The following is a 26996-nucleotide window of genomic DNA, read 5'->3' as shown; positions in this document are numbered from 1 at the left end:
GAATACCAACCCTGAACTTTATGCTGCACACACTCCCGTTCCTTTCGGTCACAAGAGAATAAGGGTCATACTGTTGAGGCATTTCCGCGCCCAAGCACACACATATTTGACAAGACTCTCCTTGGAGTTTCAGGGATTTTCAGAGCTAACTTTATGACCCTTCTGGTGGTCTGACCCTTCTTCTGTACCATGAACTTAAATGAACACTCATGAAAACTCGATTGCTCTCCTTTTTGGCCTTTAAAAATAGATCATGTGAGAGGCGAAGGCGTTTGAAAATCCCAACTTACAGGAAACACTGGACCCGACGATGCATTTATGAGCCAATATTTTTTGGAACACACTTCTGTTCCTACTAATCAGCACACTCGTCTGGAGGTCAACAAGCACACACCTGAGTAACCTGATGACCTCCCTAGCCCACCACCTCCCTCCTCCCGCAGCCTCAGGTACGAGACGTTGGACGCGGCGGCCGGAGCGCACCTGAATAGCGGCAGGTGAGAGGAGGAGTGTCTCTCCGTTGGCTCGCAAGTGAGGGTTAGTGTGTCTGTTTGTCGTGGGAGCTGCTGTACAAAGCCACTACACGGCCAGACAGCTGTAAGTGACCCTCCCCTCTTGGCTTGTATACTTGTTACCACTACGAAGGGAAAATAAGTGAATGTATTGGTTAGTGTATTGGAAACGGTGTGTGCTCCCCGCAGAGTCTCGTTTTAGAGCATTCGTTCAGGGAAATCTCTCTGGAGTATTTAATTTAATGTATGAATTCAACACTGCGAGAGGAAAGGAAGTGAATGTAATGGTTTAATATATGGGAAAAGGTGTGTGTCTCCCGGGGTCGCATTTCAGAGCATTCATTTATGGAAATCTCTCTTGAATTTAACAACGTATGAATCAAGAACGAAAACAACATATTTGATTAACACTACGAAAGGAAATGAAGTAAATGTTATGTTTTATTGTATGGGAAAAGATGTGTGCCTCCCGGGGTTGCATTTCAGAGCATTCATTTATGGAAATCTCTCTCGAATTTAACTTAAAGTATGAACGAAAACAACATATTAAGCCCTTTGATTAACACTACGAGAGGAAAGGAAGTGGATGTGATAGTTAATGTATGGGAAACGGTGTATGCCTCCCCGTAGAGTAACGTTACAGAGCATTCGTTAAGGGAAATCTCTCTCGAATATTAAAATTAACGTATAAATCAAGAACGAAAACAACGAAACACACATAACATACATAGATAAGTCTAATATATCCCGTAGACTCAACTTAATACAACTTTTTTCCCTGTTTAAACCCACATTCTTGATTTTGAGTATTCTGCAACGTTTCTGTCTGCTCTTCATCGCCGAACTTAAGAAACGGAGCGAAAGAAACATATGTATAGGAACGGCTTGAGAACGTGTAGTGGTGCCGACGCTTGGGTGTGGTGGTGAACGTGGTGGTGGTGATGGTGAGCGGCCTTCATTGTGCAAACCGAAGTGGTGATGACAGTGACTGTGGTGGTGATGGTGTTGATGGTGGTGGTGGTAACGGTACTCCTTGCTGTTGCTGGAGGTGAAGGTGGTGGTGGTGGTGATGGTGGAGTGTGGTGAGCCAGCTGGTGGTGGTGATTGTGGTGATTGTGCGGTGATGAGGCCGAGGTTGTGCGTGCAAGTGGTCCCGTGTGGCTGACAAGTGACGGTCGTGATGCGTGGAGGAGCGATTGTGGGTCTGGTCCGTGATTTTTTTGTTTTTTGGAAAGGTGTGTGTGTGTGTGTGTGTGTGTGTGTGTGTGTGTGTGTGTGTGTGTGTGTGTGTGTGTGTGTGTGTGTGTGTGTGTGTGTGTGTGTGTGTGTGTGTGTGTTTGTACGTAAGAGGTAAATTCACAAATGCACGAAAAAAACTAACAAAAGAAAGCAAAAAACGGGGGAAACTTGTCTGGTTGTTTCGTCCTTGGCTCACTTTCGGCTCAAAATCTCTTCCAATCTCAATATTCTTAAAAAAAACTCAAAAAATCTCCATCTCTTTTATCTATGGTCCTTTTAACATCAATTTTCTTACTCTGCTCTGTTCAAACCCTAAAATATCCCCGTCTTTCTTTCCTCAACGATCCTTTAACCTCAACTTTCCTACTCTGCTTCCTAACATAACCACAAAACAAATAATTACCATACACCATAATCTCCCTCTTCCTCTCTTGTTTCCTACGCACGTCAACCTCTTTTTCCTCCTCCTTCCTTCTCATTATACCTCGTCATCATCGTTACTTCCATCTCCCGACCTCACGTCCTCCGCGGTAGCCTTGGCAGGGCGGAGGTTCCAGTTAAGATACAACAAAAACAAGAACAGGGCGCTTCGGAGACCAGAGTGCAGCTCCAAACAGGGTGCAAACAGACATACATTCACTCGGCGGCTTAGTCCACATCCCACACGCCTCCACCACTCTTCCATTCCACCGCTGCACTCTCCACTCGGTTCCTCCACCTTCCCCCTTGCCGTTCCATAACTCCAACACGACATACACTCTTTTCTTTTCCCTGCTCTTCCACTTCCACACATATCACCACTACTGCCTATTCTTCATTTATTCCGTTCCCCTATTCCCCATCCACAATACCACTGCCTCCTCCACACACCTACTAAATACTCGTGCCATCTCCCAGGACCACTAACATAATCTCTATCCAACGCGTTTCGACAATAAATCTGTTCTATAATCCACGTATCTACACGGGTCCCCTCTCCATTTCCCGTTTCAGTTCCACTTCAGTTTATCACGTTTAAGACACTTCTAACACATCCTAATAGCTTTGTCACCTCATTCATCTTGGCGATCTTGCAATCTGCTGGTTTAGTCTACTCCTTAACTACCTCCAGCACAACATCTTTAAAGGTTCGCCACGCATCAACCCCACCTGGAAATTAGAAGCTGAGGAACCATATACCAGACAGGTGGGGGTGGGGTGGGGGGGGGACGGATTCGAAGCCTATAGTGACACACCTTGGCGTCAGAATGGGCGAAATGTATATCTAAAAAAAAAAAATACCAAACAAAAATCATCAACCAAATAAAAATAAATAAAAAACGAGGAGACGCGGTATAATGTAAACATCCTGCACGAGGCTCCGTCAGGTGGTATAATAAAACGGAGAATAGATCTGCTGTTGTTAACGTGGCTCGGTATTCGGCGGCGTCCTTTGCGGGGTTCACAGTAACGGAGGACAGCAACGCGGATATGTCTGCGAGGAGGAGGAAGAGAAAAAGTAGTGGTCGAACCGTTCAGTCACTTAAACCCAGCGTGACCTCGTATACATGATGAGGTTGGTGATGAGCAAAACAGCTACTTGTTCCGGCATTATTATTATCATTATTATTATTTTTATGAGTTTATTATCAGTATTTTTTATCAATATAGTTATCGTTGTTAATATCCCCTTTCCAGTTATTACATACGATAATATATGCAGTAGGCCTACTCCTCCTTCTCCTCTTCCTCCTCTTTCTCTCCTCCTCCTGCTCCTAATCTTCTTTCTTCTCCTCCTCCTCTTCCTCTTCCTCCTCCTCCTCCTTCTCCTCCTCCTCTTCCTCTTCCTCGTCCTCCTCCTAATTTTCTTCCTTCTCCTCTTCCTCCTTTTCCTCTTCCTTGTCTTCCTCCTCCTCCTCCTCGTTTTCCTCTTCCTCCTCCTCCTCCTCCTCCTACTACTACTACTACTACTACTACTACTACCACCATAACCCCCACCACCACCATCATCACCACCACTACCATCACCACCACCACCACCACTACCACCACCACCACCACCACCACGACCATCGTCCCCATTCTTACACCAATCGCCACCATCATGACGTCCCCTCCAGCCCTTCCTTCCTCCCTCTCTCGCCCGAAGGAAACTCTCTACAAAGGTGGACTCGCTCGAGAAACCCGTGAAACCAAGCCGTGTTACTATTCAGGTTAATTTCTCCCGCCATCTGCCGAGGAGGGGATGAGACGCCACCTCCTCCTCCTCTTCCTCCTCCTCCTCCTCCTACTCTTCCTTCTCCTCCAGACGTATGTGAGGACTGGAGGATGTGAGGGAGGAAAGGAGAAAGGTGAAGGGAGGGGAAGGAAGGGGATATGAGGGGAGAGAAGGAAGGAAGGAAGGAAGGGAGGAAGGAAAGGAAGGAAGGATAGGAAGGAAGGAAGGAAGGAAAGGAAGAAAGGGATGATAAGAGGGAAGAAATTAAGGAAGGGAGGTATGTTAGGAGATAGGAAAGGAAGGCAGGGAAGGAGATAGGAAATGAAGGAAGGAGAGAAGGGTGTGAGGAAGGGTGAGAGGAAGGAGGAAGTGACAGAGGGCGTGATAACAGGAAGAATGGATTAAGGACAAAGGGGAAGATGGTGTGAGGAAAGAAAGGCGAGGAAGAAGAAGGGAAGGGACTTGTAGATAATGAAGGGCGAGAGGAAGGATTTACATAGAGATTCCCATAGATGTTCAGGCTACACATATCACATTGTTTACCTTCGTGCTATCTACAGTAAAATATATATATCTTTAATTTACTTACATAAAGCGGGAAATGGGACTAGAATGGCCTGCATGTCCTAAACTCAAACGGACACCACAACGTTGCATCTGTCTTAATATTTTTTTCTTATCTCTTTTTTTATATGATTTTCTTATGGTGACCTATATTTTCCCTCTTTCTTCATTTTTCCCTTTTTTTCTTATGCCTCCTCCTCCTCCTCCTCCTCCTTTCTTTTGTTTTCTTTTAACTACGTCCTCCTCCTCCTCCTCCTCTTTGAAAACGAATATGAATGTGAAAGTGGCGGTAGAATTTGTTTAACTATTATGTTGTACTGAATCACTGACGGGGTAGCTTATTCCAGTCTCGTACTACAACGCTGGTGAAAGGAATTTGGTGCTGGGAGAATACATTAGTTTACAATAAGCTTACCGTCATTATTTCTCATTCGCGACGTGACATCGATCTAAAACTATTCGAACACGTCCACATTCGCAAGTCCATGAAGTGCTGAAGAAAAACATTGTTGGAAAAAGAACATTGTGACGAGAAGAAGGAAAGAGCGAAGAAGGGAAGAACGGATTGAGAGATGGAAAGAGATTGTGAGAAAAATAAGGTGGGTGTAAGGAGAAGCAGAATGAAGGAGAGGAAGGGAAGGAGAGATTGAGGGATGTAAAGAAGTTGTGAGAGAGAGAAGAAGGGTGTCAGAGGAAGCAAAATGAAGGAGAGGAAGGAAGGGAAGGACAGTGCAGAGGAAGAAGAAGAAGAAGCAAAGTGAACAAGACGTGTAGACAAAAACCAAACAACAGAATAGAAAATAAGAAAACATACACTCACTGGCGCAATATTGGGATAAGACCGAAGTGGGGAGGACAGGTTTGTAAGCGGGAGGAGGAGGGCTGGAGGGAGGTGAAGGCGGAAGGACAAGTGAAGGAGAGAGGACAGGCAGGTGGAAACAGGTAAATGATAAGAAGGAAAACAGACAATCAGAAAAGAGTAGGTGTGTATATGGGAAAACAGGTGCGGTGGGATAGACGGGAAAAGGGGGAGGGTGATAATGTATTGGGTAGGGAAATGTATTGCGGAAGAATAGAGGAAACCTAACCATTTGGGAAGGAAGAGAAGGGGAAGGGATGATAGACATGGACGAGAGAGGAGATGAGGACGGAAACTTAAGACCAGGAGGGGAGATGTGGAAGGGGAGGGAAAGAAAAAAAAGACACGTAGGAGGGAGAAGAAGGGGAGAGGATAGCAGACATGGGCAGGAGAAGAGGTGAGGAAGAGGAGTCATGACCAGGTGGGGAGAAGTGGGGAGAGAAGGGACCCATGAGAGGAAAGGGTATTGAGGGCATGGGTAGGGGGAGGGAAGGTGGTAAGCTGCTGGGTGGCGTGGAGTTGACATGAGGATAATCTGATAACAGCGAGAGTGGCGTCAATATATCAAAGGATGGAAGGGATATGAATCTGTAAGCCATAAACGCAAGTAAACATCAATGCACATATTTTATACTCCTAAAGAGATTACGTGTGTGCGTGTGTGATGGGGGTGGGAGGGTCAGCAGTGATACTCTACGTTAAATATTTTAGTATAGGCTATTAATTGAAGCTTGACGGAATAGAAAACATTAAGTAGATGATTTATTCGTTAAGTACTTCCAATCATGTAGTTCGTCCCATTTTCTTTAACGATCTAAAACACACACAGTAACAACCACACATTTTAGTGTTTCTTGGACAAACAAACAGACAGACGGAGACCTTCACAAACACAGTCCACGGTTGTCATTTTAAAGTAGATAATTAAGAACTTGAAACACTATCATATATATATTTTTCAGCCGTTTGTTTATTCTCTCTCTCTCTCTCTCTCTCTCTCTCTCTCTCTCAACCCCCCTCAACACACACACACACACACACCAGGAAGAGGCTGGTGTGTGGTGGCTGGCTTGGTGGTGTCGTGGTTAAGTGATGTTCTTGCCTCACATTTAGCGACCGGTTCAAATCCTGCATAGCTGACGAGGTTTGACAATACCGGAATCTCATTAGCTTAGGCTCCGCTGTTGCCTCACGTCAGGAGAACACGATGAACACGATTGAACTCCATTAAGAACACGTCAGGTGGCTACACGCAGTTCATCATCAGGACAGTTCTATGTTAGTGAGAATTTTTTTTTTTTTATATGCCTGTTGCACCGGTAGGCTATTTTGACGGGGCCTGCTGCTCGGGTGGACTCGAGGTGCAGGCAAGTGTTTATAGTGGCGCCTTCTTGCTTGGCTCATGCTGCCCCCCCGGAAGTCATTTTTTGTCCACCGTAGAGACTTTCGCTAGAGTCCGGGTTAATAGATGGTCTTCAGGACAGCATGTGGGCAGTTTTAGGCCACTCGAAGATGGTTGCAAATTGTCAGCTTGAACTTGTTGACTTGTTGACTTGAACCCGGGTCCTTCAGCACACCGCGCCCACACACTGTCCACTCAGCCACTGCCTTCCTCAACTCAAGCTAAAGATACTGCATATGCGAAATAGATATGAAGAAAATGAACGATGTATGTTGTCAGGGAAATCATGAAGGTCAATGACGGCAACGGGATAAGGAAAAAAAATATGAAAATGAAAAACGCGACTAATTAAATAAACAGATAAGATTGTAATAGCCGGGAAAGCCTGAGACATGTATACGAGACGGTGAGAAAAGCAGATAGATAACGAATGAATAAAAAAAAACACCTCTATAAAGACAACACATAAAAGACAGATTAATTCATAACTAGAGCAAGGACTCGCTAGTGATATAATTATGTTGTTTACGAGGAGGAACGCTTCGTCGACCAGCGGCTCAGACCACTCGCTGCGTCACTGTTCTTACTTGGCGACAAAGGCACCGCTCGTTCGGACCACTCACAACCACTCAGACCACTCGCGAAATAGGTACCGCTTGTTCAGACCACTCACAACCACTCAGACCACTCGCGAAATAGGTACCGCTTGTTCAGACCACTAGCAACCACTCAGACCACTCGCGAAATAGGTACCGCTCGTTCGGACCACTCACAACCACTCAGACCACTCGCGAAATAGGTACCGCTCGTTCGGACCACTCACAACCACTCGGACCACTCGCGAAATAGGTACCGCTCGTTCAGACCACTCGCTGCGTTGCTCTTCTTACTTGGGGAAAGAGGAACCGCTAGGCTGTCGAGGGGAGGAGAGGGAGAGGGAAGGGGACGGTGAATCTTTCCTCATCAACTCTCCCTCTCCTGCTGACTCTCTCCGTTCTTTTAATTTCCGCTGCGGGGGTGGAGTGTCACTCTCTCTTCCTCACTCCTCGCTGTGCACGCTTATGACTCCTCTGCTAAAGATATATGGGAGGGAGTTGTTGTGACCGTTACCAGCACTCAAACGCAGCGGGTCTCCTCTCCACTCCGTACGGTGATGCTACAGTGATAGTGCTTATGTTTCCCTTCTTCTGGTACGTAGGCATAGACAGAAAACAGATGTACAGATGGGAGGATGATAGTGTATTGAGGAGGGAAGTGTAGGAGGAGGACAGAGGGAGGAAAAACATAGATATGGGTGCGGAGAAGGCTGGGTATTGAGGAGGGAAGTGTAGGAGGAGGACAGAGGGAGGAAAAACATAGATATGGGTGCGGAGAAGGCTGGGAAAACGGCAGAAGAGAGGGGTGAGGACGATAAGGTATTGGGAAGGGATGAGTAGGGGGCGGATAGAAGAGGAAAAACAGACATATGAGGGCGGAGAAAGATGTGAAAACGGCAGAAACGGTTGGGAGAGGACGATAGCGTATTGGGAAGGGATGTGTAGCTAGTGGATATAGAGAAAGGAAAAACAGATATATGAAGGCGAAGAAGGATGGGAAAACAGCAGAAACGGTTGGGAGAGGACGATAGCGTATTGGGGAGGGAAATGTAGGGGGCGGATAGAAGAGGAAAAACAGACAAATGAGGATGGAGAAGGATGTGAAAACGGCAAAAACGGGCTGGAGAGGAGGTGAGGCAGGGAGTTATGGGTGTAGGTGAGGAGATCTGGGAGGGGAGGGAGCTTATGCTTGGAATCCACCGAGCAGTGACTCTTTTTGATGGCATTCTCTGGGGAGGGGAGAATCTTGCATCAACAACACACGCCAACACTCGACAGGTAGCGCCCTCTTCGCTTGAAAATGCTTATGTTTCCTCTCTTTCAATATGCGTACGCTTGAAATCCACGGAACAGTGTGATGCTTTTTAGTGGCATTCTCTGGGGAGGGGAGAATCTTGCATCAACACACGCCAGCACTCAACCTGTAGCCTCCTCTTCACTGTTTAAGGCGCTGGTAAATTGAAAAGTCATGCGTGTCCTTTTCTTGCGAGATTTCTTTTTCCGCGTAAGTCTTGAAGTCTCGGGAACGACGGTGACTTTCTCTTGTTTTCTTCTCCTTCCTCCTGCGCGAGTTATTTCCTTAAAAGTGTGGCCACCTCGATCCACCGCCGCTGTTGTCTCTCGTCTGTGCTTTCTATCCCGTGAATGAGACCAACGGTACCTTTCAATCTTATTCAATCCTTGACCACCCCTTTGAATTGACAGAAAAGGCAACAACTATGCCCTAATTACCTGTCCGTTTCCTCTTCCATATTCGGTCTGTCTGGTCGCTCTCACTCCTCACTCTCAATCCTATTCTCTTTGTCAAGGAATCGTGATAACCGTTAACGAAGTGAGCACGTCTTGAGTAGAGGCGGGGAGACGGGGAAGGAAGGGAGGTGCGTGGCCGAGGTGGTGTGGGGCCGGGAACTCCGAGCGTGCAGTACCGGGACGGTTTGGCGGCGGAGAAAGTGGTGGTGTTGGTGGTGGTGGTGGCGGCGGGAGAGAGTGGTGGAAGAGGGCTGTGCAAACTCGGCCACTCCGCTGAGCAGCACGAGTGACAGGGAGCTGCAGGCGACGGCGGCGGTGGTGGTGGCGGGGGACTCGTGTAGAGCCGTTTTCTTGAACATTCCCTCTCCCAAGCACACGTATTTGACAAGGCTTTTTCGTAGGAGTTGTGGGCATTTCCAGCGGTAGTTTTATGACCCTGGTGAGTGTGTAGGGCCGTTTTCTTGAACATTCCCTCTCCCAAGCACACGTATTTGACAAGACTTTCGTAGATGTGGGCATATCCAGCGGTAGTTTTATGGCCCTGGTGGTAGTTCGACCCTCCTTCTGTACCGTGAAGCTAAAGAAACGCTCATGAGAACCAATTTAATCTCCTTTTTTGACCTTTGAAAATAGCTGATGTGAATTGATGTGATAATATACCAGCCATAGCGTTCAGCGGTTGACGAGACCTAGAAACGCGAAGTTGGAGCACAGTGACTATTGTTTACACGACGAACACTGAGTCACGTGACATCACGGAAAAGTGGAACAGCTCAGGTGATCTAGTTAAAGGTATATTCGCCGTCCTAGTCACATAACCGTCACCACCACCACTATCATCACCACCCCACCCCCATTACCCCCATTACCACCACAGCTATCATCACTATCAACATCTCCACCACAGCTATTACCACGCGACTATCCACCACCACCACAGTTATCACAGCAATCACCATCACCACTCTCACCACCATCAACACCACCTCAACTTACTCCATTTACCGTCCTAGAACTGAACTCCAAGCGGTATTGCCAAACTGTAAGCAAGACGCTGGAGCCACACGACACACTTTCTTTTGTTTACACGAGTTCTCTATACAAACAAAATATCAACAACAAAAGACCCCCCTCACCTCCAGATATCTCTCTCCGCAGGGTAGTCTTTCATCTTTAAAAACGTTTAGTCACACACACACACACCTGCGCAAGACACACAGACACACGCATCGTCATACACACGACACCTACGATACCACCACCGCTTCGTCATTCAACGTTTTAGAAGTGGGAAGGTTTTCACGCGTAATGCTTCAGACAAACCCCCAAGAAGTCTGCTTTCTCCGCTGGTGTAAAGCCATCCAGCGAATTCATATCCATTACACGGTCTTAAAACGGCTGAACGAATCCATTAACATCCGGAGAACGAGAAAATAAGTCGTGTACAACAATATCGAGACAAAAACAACAGCAGCAGCGAACCGTTAAACCAATCCTTGCGTCATAAGTTTTAACATTTCACGGCGAATAACTACAAAAAAATGAGAGAAGGAAAAGAAGAAAGGAAGGAAGGAAGGAGTAACGAAAGATGGCTGAGGGGAAAGGAAGAAAACAGGAATTAAAGAAGGAAAAGAATGATTTACATGAATAGCAATGGATGAAGAAAGCAAGGAAAAGAAGGAAGGAAGGAGTAGCGAAAGATGAGAAAGAGGGAAGGAAGAAAAAAAGGAATGAAAGAATGAATGAATATGAATAACAATGGATGAAGAAAGCAGGGAGAGGAAGGAAAGAAAGATAAGAAAGAGGGAAGGAAGAAAAAAAGGAATTAAAGAAGGAAAAGAATAGATGAGGAAAGAAGGGAGAGAGAGATGACAATGGCAGCAATCTCATCCATACAAAGAGGCAGGTGACGATAGGAGGAAGGCTAGTCTTTAGAGGACGTGCGAGCGGCGTGGCAGACTCACTCGACCAACCAGACGGGCCACTCCCCCACACTCTCCCTTTCACACACGATTGACCCCACTGCTGCCACACGGAGATCCACGACATAACAGACTCTTTCGGACGTTCCACAACACACACACACACACATACACATGAGTTCCAGGCGTGGGCATGCGTAATTTGGCTGCCCTTGGAACGTCCGGGAAGTCGAGGGTTAACAGGAAGGATTGGGAAGAACTCGAGAGCGCCGGATTGCAAGTTCGGCGCACGGAGCGGTTTCGGGCCCAAGGCGAATGTGGCTCAAGTTCGCGGCTTCGTGTTGTAATGACTCCGGCTCCGTCACGTTCCTCGGCTTGGATTTCCCTCCGTTCCTTTGTACAGAGGCCAAACAGTAGAGCGATAACCCCCAAAAGACTGCACGATTAGTAAACCCAAGGCAGTTTATTTTGTTGTATCCGCAGTCGACGATTTAGAAGCTTGACTTGAATGCGCTGTGAAATGGATGGTGTGTGTGTTGCTTTCTCTTGTAAATAACGCTGTGATTGTGCATTAGTATCGTCGTAACTATTAGCACAACGACAATAACAGCTGGTACCACTATTACGACTACTGTTACTACTACTGCCAGCGAGGTCCAGCGTCTGAGAGAAAACGTTCCACTACGCAGCGCAAACAAAAGACGGGCAGCGGAGCGTGACATCACGTGACACGACGCACCGCAGACGCAGCTACTACAAAGTCATTATCACCACCATCACCATCACCACTACCATATCTACGCCTATCATCACCATCACCATCACCACTACCATATCTACGCCTATCATCACCATCACCATCATCAATCATGTGCTCACTATCACTTTCCTTACCATTATCATTCCCCGTCACCATCATTGTTACCACCACCACCTCACCATCCCTCACTATCCCTCACTCTTCCTTACTGTCACCATCCCCAAACACCATTATCCTTGTTACCATTATCCCCATCACCACCATCACTACCTCCAACATGACCCCAACCCTTCAACACCATCCACCCCTCTCAACACCATCATCACCACTCTTACCACCACCGCCCCCCTCCCTCCTCCTCCTCCTCCACCACCACCGATCACCAAGTAGACGCAGCGGGCGGGATGACAGGTCTACTAAGGTTTCTAGGCCGTGACCTCTGACCTCGGGCGCCACGCACACGCCGCGCAAGAGAGAGAGATGACCGACAGTCGCCGGTTCACCCCGACTGGCCTCGGAACAGGTTCTGAAGCCGGCGTCAAACAGGGCGAGGCACGGCACTTCACCTCCTCTTCCTCTTCCTTCTCTTCATTCTCTCCTCCTTCTCCTCTTCCTCTTCCTCTCACTCTTCCTTCTCCTCTTCCTCTTCCTGTTCTTACTGATCTTTATCCTCGTCTTCCTCTTCCATCTAATCTTCCTTCTCTTCATTCTCTCCTCCTCCTCCTCCTTCTCTTCCTTTTCCTCTCACTCTTCCTTCTACTCCTCCTCCTCTTCCTCTTCCTACTTTTCTTTATCCTCGTCTTCCTCTTCCTATTTTTCCTTGTCTTCGTCCTCGTCCTCCTCCTCCTCTTCTTCCTTTTCCTCCTCCTCCTCGTCTTTCTCCTAAACCTCCTCTTCCTCCTCCTCTTCCTCTCCTTCTCCTCCTCCTCCTCTTTTGGCACAAGCAGATGTTCCATTCCCGTGTATTTCAGCGCCACAAACAACATTTTCAAACGCACTGTCCGAGAGATTTGTTGGCTTTACCGAGGAAACGAAACATTCAGCGGGTTGCTTCTTGCGCACTTTCGCTTTTTCTTGCATTTTTCTGCCTTTCACGGCAGCTGCTTCCTTCATGTTTTTTTTTTTTTTACTTCTTTTCTTTCTTCTCACGGCAACCGCTTCCCTCGTCTCCGCTTCCTCCACCACCTCCAGCAGTAACCTTCGCCAAAATTATACTCTAGAGGCGTGTATAGAAGACTTTGCTAAGGCTTTTGAGTTAAGGAAATGTAAAAAAAGAACTAATAAATTAAGCTGTATAGCAGAGTGTTGGTGAGTTTTGTGCCGACCGTGACTCATCGCATTGGTAAAGTGTGTGTGTGTGTGTGTGTGTGTGTGTGTGTGTGTGTGTGTGTGTGTGTGTGTGTGTGTGTGTGTGTGTGTGTGTGTGTGTGTGTGTGTGTGTGTGTGTGTGTGTGTGTGTGTGTGTGTGTGTGTGTGTGTGTGTGTGTGTGTGAGAGTGTGTGTGTGTGTGTGTGTGTGTGTTAGGGAGGTCACAGTCACTCCGTAATGGCTGGGAAGGAGTGGAGGACACACTTCACAACTTTCAACAAGCGAATTTCGGGCTTATATACATTCTTTTTATACACTGCATATTTCAATGACTTTCTTAGATAATAATAATTCTCAGAAGCACTTACGTATTTCAATTCTTTTTGCAGAAAGAAACTCAGATTCATCATATCCGAAATTTCAGAGGCAAATATGTACAGATTTTTTTTTTTTTTTTTTTTACGTTTCAGCCTATGGCGCCGGTAGGCTTTCCTGGTAGGGTCTGATGGTCGGCCCCAGCCCGTTATGGCGAAGGCACGTGTTTATAGTGGCGCCATCTTGCTTGGCTCATGCCGCCTCCAGGGGCTCATCTTTGACTCTCTTTTTTAGAGAGAATCTTGAGTCCGGGTTAATAAATGGTCTTCAGGACACCAGGTGGGTAGTCTTAGGTCACTCGGTGGTGGTGAATGAAAAATCCCAGCTTGTTGCGGCGGGCAGGACGCGAACCTGCGGCCTTTTGCTGGACGCGGTGCCCGTGCGCTAACCACTCAGCGACCGGCTCCGCTTTAGTATTCAGTAAGAGTAAGGGTTGGGGAAGGCGTGGGAAGTAAGGAAAGTAAAAGTAAGATGTATATGGGACCCTGCAAAACTAGTTGGGTCAAGGGTTGGAGCTCAGGGCAAAGGGCGAGCCTACAAAGGGCACACACCCGCTACAGACTCACTGAGAGCCGTATTCTTAAACACTCCGGCTCCCCAGCACACATATTTGACAAGGCTTTCGTAAGAATTTCGGGCATTTCCAGGGGTAATTTATTGAGCCTAGTGGTAGTTTGACCCTTCTTCTGTGGCATGAACCTACAAAAGCACTCATTAGAACCCGACTGATCTCATTTTTGGCCTTTGGAAATAGCTGAAGTGATAGTCGGAACTGTCTAAGAATACCAACCCCAGGCCCGTCTCCAAGGCAATGATGCACCCTCTCTGATGCACTAGGAATACACTCTTTAAATATACTTACACGTTTTTGTACGCACATTTTTACACGTTCTTTTTAATGCTTGTCCTATACCACTTTACTCTTTACTTAATACGTATTCACTCTCCTCTTTATGTATCTATTTATAAGTTCTTTGCGTATGTTTAACGAGTTGTTTTATCCCGCAGGTGACCATGGAGCGACGGGTCCGGCTGGCTGTCCTGTTAGGTGGGTACTTGACTCCTACACAGTCTCTTGGTGGTAGGAAAAGATACACAGGAAGGGCAGCAGCGGTTTATCTGTTCCCTCATTTCTTTTCTTTCAATCAGTTAATCAATATAAATTAATCAATGCATCTATCTATCTATCTTTCGATCTATCTATCTATCTGTCTATCTATCTATTTACCTGTCAATTATATATGATACTCCTTACCTGAAGCCAAATCTAAAAAATAAAAAAAATCATCGCTGTTATCCCCACTAAATCCCAACACTAATGATGCTCCGTCATTATACAGGGAGCCTATTAATGACACGGGTACGAGAGAGATTTTTCCCGTTATTAATATCACCGGGTTTATAATGGGCGATGTTCGGTAATCAAACCATCATTACGAATATTTTTACACGTGAAGATATTATTATTATGTGAAAAAATATCTGCGTGGATGAGCTGCATAATGAACCTAAAATGAATAGTCGTTTAGTGACTGGAAACTTACTTCTGTGACTGACTGACTGACTGACTGAAAGAATGACTGACTGACTGACTGACTGACTGACTGACTGAAAGAATGACTGACTGACTGACTGACTGAATGTACGTATGTATGTATGTATGAATAAAATACTTAGCGCTATTTTTTCTCTCTCAGAATAAGACTAAATGACCGCGATGACATGACAGCATTTTTGAGGCCACACTCATGTCTTACGAGCAGTACAGTCATGCTAAAAAGAAATCTGCTTCCTTAGAGTTTGGTCACAGCTAGAGGGCGTTCTCAGCTCTGTGCCTTTCCTCATAAAACCATCCAGACACCTCTTCTCTCGATATTGACCTCTCTTTTGGCTAATCTATACTCTTTTTGTTGGGGCAGTGACTAGAGGGCTTTATTTCTCTCGGTTATTTTTTTTTTGCCCTTGAGCTGCTTTCTCTACTGCAAAAAAATATCTGTTACTAAAGTGAGTCGTCTTGTTTGTATTGTGGAAATCGGGAATATGATAATCGATAAAAGGAAGTTATTTATTACCCAGCCTTCAGTTTTCTCTCATTTGTCCAACTGAAGGTGTGTACTTGCGAGACGAAGGGTTCAGTGATGGTAAGGAACGATAACCTTTTAATTCCAAACCTTTACCGTATGTTTACCGATCCGTCTGTCTCTGGTAACGGCATAATCATAAGGCGATTCGACACTTAATGACGTGCCCGTTCGCTGTCAGCCGGTGTGAGTGTCCCGGAGGGCTGTGGAGGGCCGGGGCAGGAGCAGCAGCCGCCGGTGGTTGGTGGCTCAGGTGCCGGCAAGGTTAGCAACATTCACCAGCCAGCAGCCAGCCGTCCACGGGCCTCCACCTCCCTCCCAGGCTCAGGCCAATTTCCAGCCGCCCCGCCGCGCCGTTCACTGAGCCCCGCCTCCGTTACGCCACCTCGTCCTATTTACAAAGCCACCGTCTGGGCATCTAAGACAGCTATGACTCGTGATGAAAAGATACACGGGAATGCACGGACGTTTCAAGGCTCGTAAACATCATCTCTGGAAACAAACAGCTTCACACCTTTCCCACAGTTTAAAATCGCACCACAAGGAGATCTACGGTTCGCGCCTCGTCCTCGCCGCCGGTGGTCAGGGTCCGTATTCTTGAGAACTTCTGAGCCTTTGTACATATGAAAAGGCTGTCTTAGACGTTGTTGGCGATTCCATGACCCTATAAGTGGTAGTTTGACAAGATTTCTGCTCTATGAACGGAAGAACACCCATTAGAACTCGGCTAATCTCCTCTGTATAGCCTTTGAAAATAATGTAAACGAAAACCTTAGTACATCTATATGAAAAGGGTGTCCTAGAAGTTGTAGGCGATTCCATGACCCTATAAGTGGTAGTTTGACAAGGTTTCTGCTCTATGAACGGAAGAACACCCATTAGAACTCGGCTAATCTTCTCTGTATAGCCTTTGAAAATAATGTAAACGAAAACCTTAGTACATCTATTTGAAAAGGGTGTCCTAGAAGTTGTAGGCGATTCCATGTCCCTATATGTGGTAATTTGACAAGGCTTCTGCTCCATGAACGAAAGAATACTCATGAGAACTCAGCTAATCTTCTCTGTAGCCTTTGAAAATAGTGGTAGCGCGACCCCCAAGCGTTTAAGAAGACGGGTCCAGGGGTGCTGCAGGGCAAGGCTCCGTTACCTCAATTGTTTCAGCGAAGGACACACACACTGAAGTCCCTGGCGCGCCCCTCGTCACGGCCTCGTTCAGTTTGACCTCTCATCACGAAAACTGTCGGGCTGCATCTTCGCCACGCTTCGAAAAGATAAAATGAAGATGGAAATGCGTGACGCTCAGCTTGTTCCACGCTCGACTGAGAAAGGATAATGTCTCTCCTCTTTACCATGTTGTATTACTTAAGACCTGGAGTGACCTCTTGACATTAAACTAAAAACTGTGAAATTGAGGTGGCGCGCGGGCAACGATGGACTAAAAAGCTTACCGTAAACGTCAAGGGAAGTAAACCGTTGTGACCCATACCGCGAAAAACTGACCTACTATGAGAGAGAGAGAGAGAGAGAGAGAGAGAGAGAGAGAGAGAGAGAGAGAGAGAGAGAGAGAGAGACCTGTTACTTGAGGCCCCGTATGTGTCAAGGCCACTCCCCGCCCGTCTCCGCCCCGTGTGGTAACGTGTTAAGGGAGCGAGTGAGGGTTTGGTAACACTGCCCCCAGAACACGACAAACAGGTGGCTCTCGGCGGGGGGATGACGTGCTGGTGAAGGTGATGATGGTGATGATGGTGAAGACTGGAGACGCTGATGGTTGTAGTGGTGATCGTAGTGGTAGTAGTAGTAGGTAGTTGTTGTAGTGGTCGTGGCTGAGATGGTTGATGGTGGTTGGGGTAGTCGTAGTGATCGTAGTGGTAGTAATAGAAGTAGTGTAGATGTGGACTGATGTTAGTTGTGGTAGTGATAGTAGTTGTAGTGGTCGTAGGTAAGGCGTTAGAAGTAGTACACGAATAGAACATCTTACTGAATGAGAGTACTATACATAAACAACAAAAACAACAGCAAATTAAACCCCACATATTCGAAAACTTACAGAGGTGGGAACAACGATACTGAAAGACGGAGAGCGGTGATCCCGTAGCCAAGTTAAGCATACCAACACCAGAGGAAAGAAAAACTAGATATCGCAACGTCATACTTGTAATGCCCGCAAAGAACAAGGCTGAATGGGATGTCCAAATATGCGAGGAAAGATGAAAATGATAAATACGAGGCAGCTGGTTGGCTAGACAAGAAATTCTAATGACGTTGAAGTCGAGTACATGATATTCAGTTTTTAGAATGCAGTGTAGGCGGAGATAGATAGATAGATAGATAGACAGATAGATAGATGGAAAGAAAGAAACTGAGACGAAAAGAAGAAAGAAGAAAGAGAAGGAAAGAAAGAAACAAACAAACAAACAAAGGAATGAGAAAAGATTAGAAAAACAAATACAAAAAATAAAAGATAAAAAAGACAAAAAAATAAATAAATAAAGAAAGAGAAAGAAAAGAAGAAAAATAAAACTGAAATAACAAAAGGAAAGCAGTGGTGGGATTGGTGGAGGAGATGATGGGTGGAGTTGGTGTGACGGTGGAAGGGAATGAATGGAGGCGGTGGACGGTGGTTAAGGGTGTGTGTCGGTGGTTAGCTTGAGGCGAGGGTGTGGAGACGAGATGTACAGAACTCTCCTTAGCTTGAGGGGGAAAGAAGAGAGAGAGAAAGAGAGAGAGAGAGAAACGGGAGAAGAAATGGCCGATAAAAGTCAGCCGATAAAAGGAAGAAGATGAAGACGAAGAAGAACAAGAAAAACAAGAACAAGAACAAAAACAAGGACTAAAGAGAGAGAGAGAGAGAGAGAGAGAGAGAGAGAGAGAGAGAGAGAGAGAGAGAGAGAGAGAGAGAGAGAGAGAGAGAGAGAGAGAGAGAGAGAGAGAGAGAGAGAGAGAGAGAGAGAGAGAGAGAGAGAGAGAGAGAGACACAGACAGACAGACAGACATACAGAGAGACAAAAGAACAAAAAGAACAAAAACAAGGACTAAGGAGAGAGAGACACAGACACACACAGACAGACAGACAGACAAACAAGAGAACGTTGCTCCTTCCTTCCTCGTAAGCACTCAAGGTTAATGAATGTCTAACAAGAACAAAGAGTGAGCGGCAGGTCGGAAAGAGAGAGAAAGAGGAGGAGGAGGAGGAGGGGGAGGAGGAGGAGGGAGGGTGAAAGGAGTGACGGACAGCGAAGGGAATGTGAAGAACAAATAAGTCGATGAAAATAAGTCACGGTGGAGGAGAGACGATAATGAGTGGTAATGAGGAGGAATAAGAGAAGAAGGAGGAGGAGGAGGAGGAGGAGGAGGAGGAATTCGTGGCTAATGTGACGTAGGTGGGTGAAGGAGCTGAGGGCGAGAGAGGGAAATGAACTGCGAGAAAGTGATTGAGTTGACGTGTGAGAGACGGATAACATAAGGAAAAGACTGTAGTTATTGAAGATGACCTTAATTGCCGCCTCCGTCTTTGGTGCCGCGCGGTGAGACAAGAAAGGAGGAAGAGGAGGGGTGAGAAGAGTAAGGAAGGAGAACGAAGGACAAGGGGAGCATGGAGGAAAGAAGGAAGGGGAAAATGAAGCGTGAGTGAGGGAACAAGTGAGTGTGAGTGAGAGTGAGTTACAATGTGTGAGTGTGCGGGAAAGAGTGACGAAGGGAAGGAGAGAGCGTGTGAATGAAGTAACTGATTGAGGAAATGCGTGACTGGAAGGATTATTAGGATGAGAGAGGGAAGAAAGGACGTCATGGGGTGGATATATAAGGAGTGAGTGAGGAAATAAGTGACTGGATCGGAGTATGTTATCAGTTCTACACACGATACGGGCTTCATAAATCCATCCTTGACTGACGCCTTTCCTAAGTGAAGATTTTGCGATTTTCTTGTGGAGTTTAATGGCTGCCTTGCTTTCTCTCACTACATATAATTATCTTCCAACACCTTAAAGTACGGTTAATCTACGCCCTGCCTCCTGAGCGCCTGCAGAACGATACTCCTAAGTTATTCAAGCCAACGATCGGTCCTTTGAAGTTAGTTAAGGGCTACTGTCACTGTCCGTATGAACGCCTATACCTATATGTTGCAAGGCGAACGTCTGCATCTGTTCTGAGTGGGTATGAAAAGTTGGGAGACAGGGAAGTATGCCGCCTCACCCACCTTCCCTCCACATACTAAAAAAATGATGTCTCCAAGAATCGTCATTTGAGTGCACTGTCGAGGGTCCTTGAGCAGAGAGTCGGGAAGGTTAGTGTGGGTGTTGTGTTTCCTCCTCGGCCTCCTTCTAAGCAGGAAAAGGGAACGTGGAGAGGCAGGTGACCTTAAGTGTTCTTCTCCCTTCCTCCTCCTCCTCTTCATTCTCGTCCTCCTCTTCCTTCTTCCCACAATCACTAGGACCTCCTCTTCCTCCTCCTCAAGGGATGGGTGCACCGTAAGATTTTTTAAGATGCTTTTTAACGCATGCTTATCGTTATGATCTTGAAAGAAGTTTATTTTCGTGTTGGTGTCTTCCTTGTTCTTCTTTTGTGTTCCTTCATCTGCTTCACCGCTCCCCTCGTCCTTCGTTCTCCTTCCTTACTCTCCTCATCCCTCCCCTTCCTCCTTTCTTCCATGCTTCCCTTGTCCTTCGTTCTCCTTCCTTACTCTCCTCATCCCTCCCCTTCCTTCTCTCTTCCATACTTCCCTTGTCCTTCGTTCTCCTTCCTTACTCTCCTCATCCCTCCCCTTCCTACTTTCTTGTCTCACCGCGCGGCACCAAAGACGGAGGCAGCAATTAAGTTAAAGCAAAACAAGGCATGTGGGTGAGATCGACCTTCACTTCCCTCCCCCACACACGCGACCCTTGCATGGGAACCGCCGTCGTGAAGCTTCGTGACTTACTTCCCTTTGTTTTGCTTGCGTATTGCGGCGCCTCTTCGCTTCCTCCGGCCGGCGAGCAGCGAGCAAAGCGTCTATGGCTCCTAAGGAAATTAACTTGGGCATCGTAGCTCTTCACTACGCCTCCCAGGAAGAATGGGAAGCGAAGACATCTTTCCCTCAGACATTTTATAGATTTCCAAGTGTCGTCCAACTATACTATACTATTTTACCCGCGGAAGGACTCGCTGTCTCCGTGCACACAAAAACATCCCATGCCAAGAGGACAGAGCGCCGCCGGACATAACTCGAGCGACTGTTCCAGGAAGACACGCCGGCGATGCTGAAGGTCAAAGGGAGAAGCGAAGTTAGAGAGAAAGGAGACAATGTTTGAGGAGTGTCACAAGGAAAGAAGAAAATAGGAAAATAATGAGAAGCTGCATGGAACACGTGTAGAAAAAAGATGAATGTTAAAAGAGACGCATGTATAAAAGTATATATATAAAACGTAGAAGCGGAGGAGGCAAGGAGAGAAAGAGAGTGGGAGAGATAGGGGACATGCCGTAATCTAACCATGTTTTCTACGAACATTGTGGAGTTGGACGTTTTTATACGGTTGCTTAAGTCGTGTCTGTTGTTCAAAGAAGCTGCATAGTTTTACGAAGATGAAATATGATAGAGATGGGAGTGATAGAGATGCCGGAGATAGAGATGACAGAGATAGAGATGCTGGAAATATAGATGCTGGAGATAAGAGATGACAGTGACAGAGTTGCAAGTGTAATATGATATAGAGGCAGGTGACTGTTTCCCCAATTCTGAACACGAAGACTTAGCACTGACAGGAAAAAAAAACGATGACTGATATACATTTTATCGGATATTATTGCGCCTCAGCCATCGGTGCCAACCTTAACTGTTTACCACGGGACAAAATGTTAGTTGAATGCACTGGATTTGAGGAATTAGCGCCGTAAATAGTGTTCGGGCGATGGCCTTTTAAATATCAGTTGTTCTATTATGTAAACGAGAGTATGGCCTCGATAAAAAAAGGCGTGTGTGTGTTGAGCTTCCTAATCCTTGAATGGCACGGTGACGGTGAGGCTACAGAGCGAGAGAACGATTCATATGTCAGCGCTAACACACACACACACACACACACACACACAATCAGTACAAGACAGGTATGGATTGGTTAGATTGGTTGCCCGGGAGACTGACTGCCTGAGAGAGCATCGAGGTACATCAACTCAAGCTGTATTGGCTGAGAGTCCTTCAAACGCAGTATTCCAAATTTATCCTCGTCTCCCCTTCTTCCTCTTACCTTTAAATAAACCTCTTGCCTCCACCCTCCTCTTTCCCTACGCCCTGACTCCTGAGGGCCTCTTACAGCCCCCTAATACCTCAATGCCTTTTCTCTTCTCTCAAAATCCTACTTAAACCTTATCCTCAGTTTTCTGTTTAACTTATACATCGTTCGTTTCGACTTAACTCCTGGAATCGTCTATTAGTATCGGAGCTGGGAGGCGAATCTTGACATCTCGGTTAGTACAGTAAATAATAAAAGGAAACATTGAACGACTTGTACACTGACTTACTTGTACAACGCTGGAAGGCAAACTGAGTCGGATCAAGTCAACACTTCCTGAACTGGCCGTCTAAGAGAGTCCATATTAAAAATGAGGTAGAAAATGGGAAGACAGGAAGAAAATGAGGTAGAAAGTGGGAAGACATGAAGGTAGAGAGCACACGCTTCTCCGTTTCCCATCTTTTCCTACTTTTCGTATAAGTTGTGTCCTCTTGAATGGAGAGTCAAGAGTGATTCGATTCTATACTTAACTCCCTTCATGTGGACGGTTCCTAATCAGACAGACAATATTGAACTGGGTGTCTGAGAGAATCCATATTATGTTGTGTCCTCTTGAATGGAGAGTCAAGAGTGATTCGATTCTATACTTAACTCCCTTCATGTGGACGGTTCCTAATCAGACAGACAATACTGAACTGGCTGTCTAAGAGAATCCATATTAAGTTGTGTCGTCTTGAATGGAGAGTCAGAGGGATTCGATTCTATACTTAACTCCCTTCATGTAGACGGTTCCAAATAAGACAGACAAGACTGAGCTTTTTATTTAGACATTTCTTTACAAATTAGGAGTCTGAAGGTCGAGTCGTACTTAGTATCAGTTATATTTAGTATTGGCGTCTCATTCTTCTCCACCTCCCTCCTCGCTCCGCCGGCTCACCTCCATTCGCTTGTGATACTCCACCCGGCCGCTCACTCCACCTGCCTACCCCTCTCGTAACCTCTGCCTTTCATCCCCTGCTGTGTGCTCCCTCTTCCACTTTATTAATATTTTCTTCCATACACTTCATTCATATTTTCTTCTTCCACTATTTTTTTTTCTTCCACTTCACTAATATTTTCTTCCTCTTCCACTTCTCTAATATTTTCTTCTTCCACTTCACTAATATTTTCTTCCTCTTATATTTTCTTCTTCCACTTCACTAATATTTTCTTCCTCTTCCACTTCTCTAATATTTTCTTCCACTTATATTTTCTTCTTCCACTTCACTAATATTTTCTCCCTCTTCCACTTCCCTAATATTTTCTTCCTCTTCCACTTCCCTAATATTTTCTCCCTCTTCCACTTCACTAATATTTTCCTCCTCTTCCACTTCCCTAATATTTTCTCCCTCTTCCACTTCACTAATATTTTCCTCCTCTTCCACTTCCCTAATATTTTCTCCCTCTTCCACTTCCCTAATATTTTCTCCCTCTTCCACTTCACTAATATTTTCCTCCTCTTCCACTTCCCTAATATTTTCTCCCTCTTCCACTTCACTAATATTTTCTCCCTCTTCCACTTCACTAATATTTTCTCCCTCTTCCACTTCACTAATATTTTCTCCCTCTTCCACTTCCCTAATATTTTCTCCCTCTTCCACTTCACTAATATTTTCTCCCTCTTCCACTTCACTAATATTTTCTCCCTCTTCCACTTCACTAATATTTTCTCCCTCTTCCACTTCACTAATATTTTCTCCCTCTTCCACTTCACTAATATTCTTCCTCTTCCACTTCCCTAATATTTTCTCTCCCTTCCACTTCACTGTTATAATATTTCCTCCCTCTTCCACTTCCCTAATATTTTCCCTTCGTCTCTCTTGCGTTGTTATTGCTATTTAATATTTCGTCCTCGCGTGTTCACCTGCCAGACACCTGATTTCCTGGACGGCTCAATTCCAGGTAACTTGGTCACCTGGATGTTTTTTTTTTTTATGGCCGTTTTTGCAGAGTCTAGAGCAAAAGGTCGTTGGTGACGTGAAGGACAACTCGCTGCTTCCTTTCGCTGCTCTCAACCGTTAAGCAGCATCTCTTCCTTGTCCTGCTTGTTGAGACACACACACACACACACACACACACACACACACACACACACACACACACACACACACACACACACACACACACACACACTTGTTTACTTACGCAACCTTCCTACTGGTCCTCCGTTACGTATTTCTGCCTTGTCTAATTTCCTGAACCATACACACACTATCTATCCTGTCCAAATGGCCGTAAATGAGCCTTCTCCTTGTGCTACTCTCCCTACCTGAGAGCTGTTTAGATGCATGGGCCAGATAACTTGATGAACCTTAATACATGCATCACTCGTATTGCAAGAAGACTGTAGGTGTTGGACATGTTTCAAGTATGGTTAACTTTTGTGTTTTGCTGTCTTCTGAGCCTTTGATGCACTCGTGAAGTTAAGGATTTAGACTTCATTAAGCTTTGTATATATATCCCCGAACTTAGCTTTACGTTCTTGCTATACACTGTCCATCTCTACTAGTTCCTTTGCTAGATATATGGGCTTTAGGATGAGAGGTTACCGAGAGGAGTTTGTAGTAATATAAGGACATCATGACGAAAGGTTACTGATCAAGGTGACTGCAGAAATTAGTTACAATCGACCATCAGTTTTCCCCCTTGCCGGTCACGTATTCAGGGCAAGCAGACCGCGGTGAACATCGTGAGAGACTTCCGTTCAGCGGCGTCACAAAACAAAACTACTTCTTGCCAAGGTTCGCACAATTACGGAAGAGAAAACCACTCCTCAAAGTTTCACCGGGAAGACCCCAAACGGAGACTTTCTTTCAATTACTTTCGAACACCAGAATCTTAAATACGAGTACACGGAGTTATAAAAGAACGACAGACTCTCATTTGTAGACAACTATAGCTCAGCGTCGTCTTTCCTCTATCGCTATTGTATTACGAGCATGCCTTTTCGAACACAACTCACGCATGCTTTCTCTTGGGTCACGAAACTCTGAGATATTCGGGGCTTACACAGAACAGAATCAGAATCAGCAAATACCTGACATGCGGGGCGTCACATGCAGTAGAAGTAAACAAGAGAAGGAGAAATGGAAAGCCAGCAGAGAAGGGAAGGAGAGAAAGCTAAAGAAAGGATGCAGGTAAAGGGATAAAGAAGAAGTACAGTCTCCGAGTTACGACATATGCGACTTACGACCACTCCCTCTTACGGCCATAAGACGAAGTTTACCTGGATAGTTTGGTATACGTAGTTGGCGTAACACCAGACCCGGCACGCAATAGACCAAGACACAATAAGAAGACCCGCCGCTGCCCGTATAGCAAGCCAAATAAGAATACTCGTAACAGGTGAATAAATAGTTCTTGGAAGCTGCAGAGTGTAGGCGGACTGGCTTCTCTGTACCCTCCTTATATCCCTGAACAGTGACGAAAGCTTATGTCATCGAAAAAAAAGTATGTGAATAAGCGGAAGAGAAGGAACTACGAAGCGATATAAAGGAATACACGTCGAAAGAAGTGGCCTTTATGTAGTCTTCTTATATCCCTGAGCAGTGAGGAAAGATAATGAATGCCATGGAAAAACGAAGTGCATGAATAAGCAGAAGAGAGGATGAAGAAGAGGAGGAGGAACTACGAAGCGATATAAAGGAATACACGTCGAAAGAAATGGCCTTTATATAGTCTCCTTATATCCCTGAGCAGTGAGGAAAGATAATGCCATGAAGAACAGAGTGCGTGAGTAAGCAGAAGAGAGGATCAAGAGGAAGAGGAACTACGAAGCGATATTAAGCGATGCACGTCAAAAGAAGATTAACCTCGTCCATCAAATCCTCCCCCATTCCTGCTTCTATTTTTTTTTCCTCGGCACATCCGCCTGTTACGACGAAGAGAGGAGCAAGAGGAGGAGTAACCACGAAGCGATACAAAGCGATAGAAGTCCAAAAAAGAAGATTAACCTCCTCCATCAACTCCTCTCTCTCCTGAACCATTCTTGCTCCTCTTCGCATTCGTCTGCACATCCGTTTTTTTTTTTTTTTTTACAGCAAAGGAGGCAGCACAAGGGCACACAAAAAAGGAAACAACAATAAAAAAAAGCCCGCTACTCGCTGCTCCTGTAAAGTATCCGAAGAGGTGGCCGAAAGAGCAGTCAATTACGTGAGAAGAGGTGTCCTGATACCTTAACCTGATACCTGATACCTGTGTTAATGACAAAGAGAGGATCAAGAGGAGGAGGATCTATGAAGCGATACAAAGCGATAGAAGTCCAAAAAAGATTAACCTCCTCCATCAACCCCTTCCTCACTGCCCCCCACCATCCCTGCTCTTATGTTTTTGCCTTCGTCTGTATACCCGCCTATTACGAGGAAGAGAGGATCAAGAGGAGGAGGAGGAACTATGAGGCGATACAAAGCAATCCAAGTCTATAGAAGAAGATTAATCCCCTCCAACCCTCCATCAACTCCTTCCTCACTGCCACCCACCATCCCTGCTCCTATGTTTTTGCTTTCCTCTGCATATCCGCCTGTCATGTCCATCCAAACGCCGCGCCCAGACAGTCTCCACCCAGCAACTCATTAGCATCTTCAAAGGCACCAAAAAGTTCCCCACCTGGACGAGCATAAAAGGGGAGCCATTTGTTTATTATTTTCACGCGCACGCAATAATGAATGGAATTTTGACGTGGCGGTATGTATGCACGATGAGTTTCACGATTAACTTTATAGCGTTTATGATTTGTAGGTATATGATAGGCGTGTGTTAATGAGTTTTTGAGCGACTCTTTGTGGTATAGGGAGAGGAAAACTGTTTTGGTTATGGGAAACTATGAATAAACGGAGATTCTAATATTGGGAGAAGTTATTTTATTGTTCTTTTTTTTTTGTTTTGTTAATTTTGCTTGTGTTCATTTTCTTGATTTCTTGTATGATCTTGTTTTCTTGTCTTTTCTTCTTTTCTTCTTTTCTTTCATCACCACCACCACCATCACCACCACTACTACCACCGCCACCACCACCATCACCACCACGATCACCACCACCACCACCACCACCATCACCACCACTATCACCATCACATCACCACCACCACCATCCCAGCACCACCACTACTAGTCTACCACCACCACCATCACATCATCACCACCACCACCACCACCACCATCCCAGCATCACCACTACCACCACAACCACCATCACC

At 45.8% G+C, this 26996-nt stretch overlaps 1 protein-coding gene across 1 annotated transcript in view; it reads left to right on the top strand.

Moving 5' to 3' along the window:
- The first annotated feature begins 471 nt into the window (after positions 1-471).
- The window catches only part of LOC126997613 (WAS/WASL-interacting protein family member 1-like), a 35543-nt gene continuing 9018 nt past the window's right edge, over positions 472-26996 (top strand). Inside the window, exons 1-2 of the mRNA XM_050858800.1 lie at positions 472-597; positions 14492-14531. Of these exons, the coding sequence (XP_050714757.1) occupies positions 14498-14531 (34 nt within the window). The 5' untranslated portion in view covers positions 472-597; positions 14492-14497. The remainder of the gene's footprint in view (positions 598-14491; positions 14532-26996) is intronic.

The sequence above is a fragment of the Eriocheir sinensis genome, chromosome 12 (assembly GCF_024679095.1).
Source record: "Eriocheir sinensis breed Jianghai 21 chromosome 12, ASM2467909v1, whole genome shotgun sequence".
NCBI lineage: Eukaryota > Metazoa > Arthropoda > Malacostraca > Decapoda > Varunidae > Eriocheir > Eriocheir sinensis.
The sequence above is the reverse complement of the archived record's forward strand: the minus strand, read 5'-3'. Positions and strand labels throughout refer to the sequence as shown.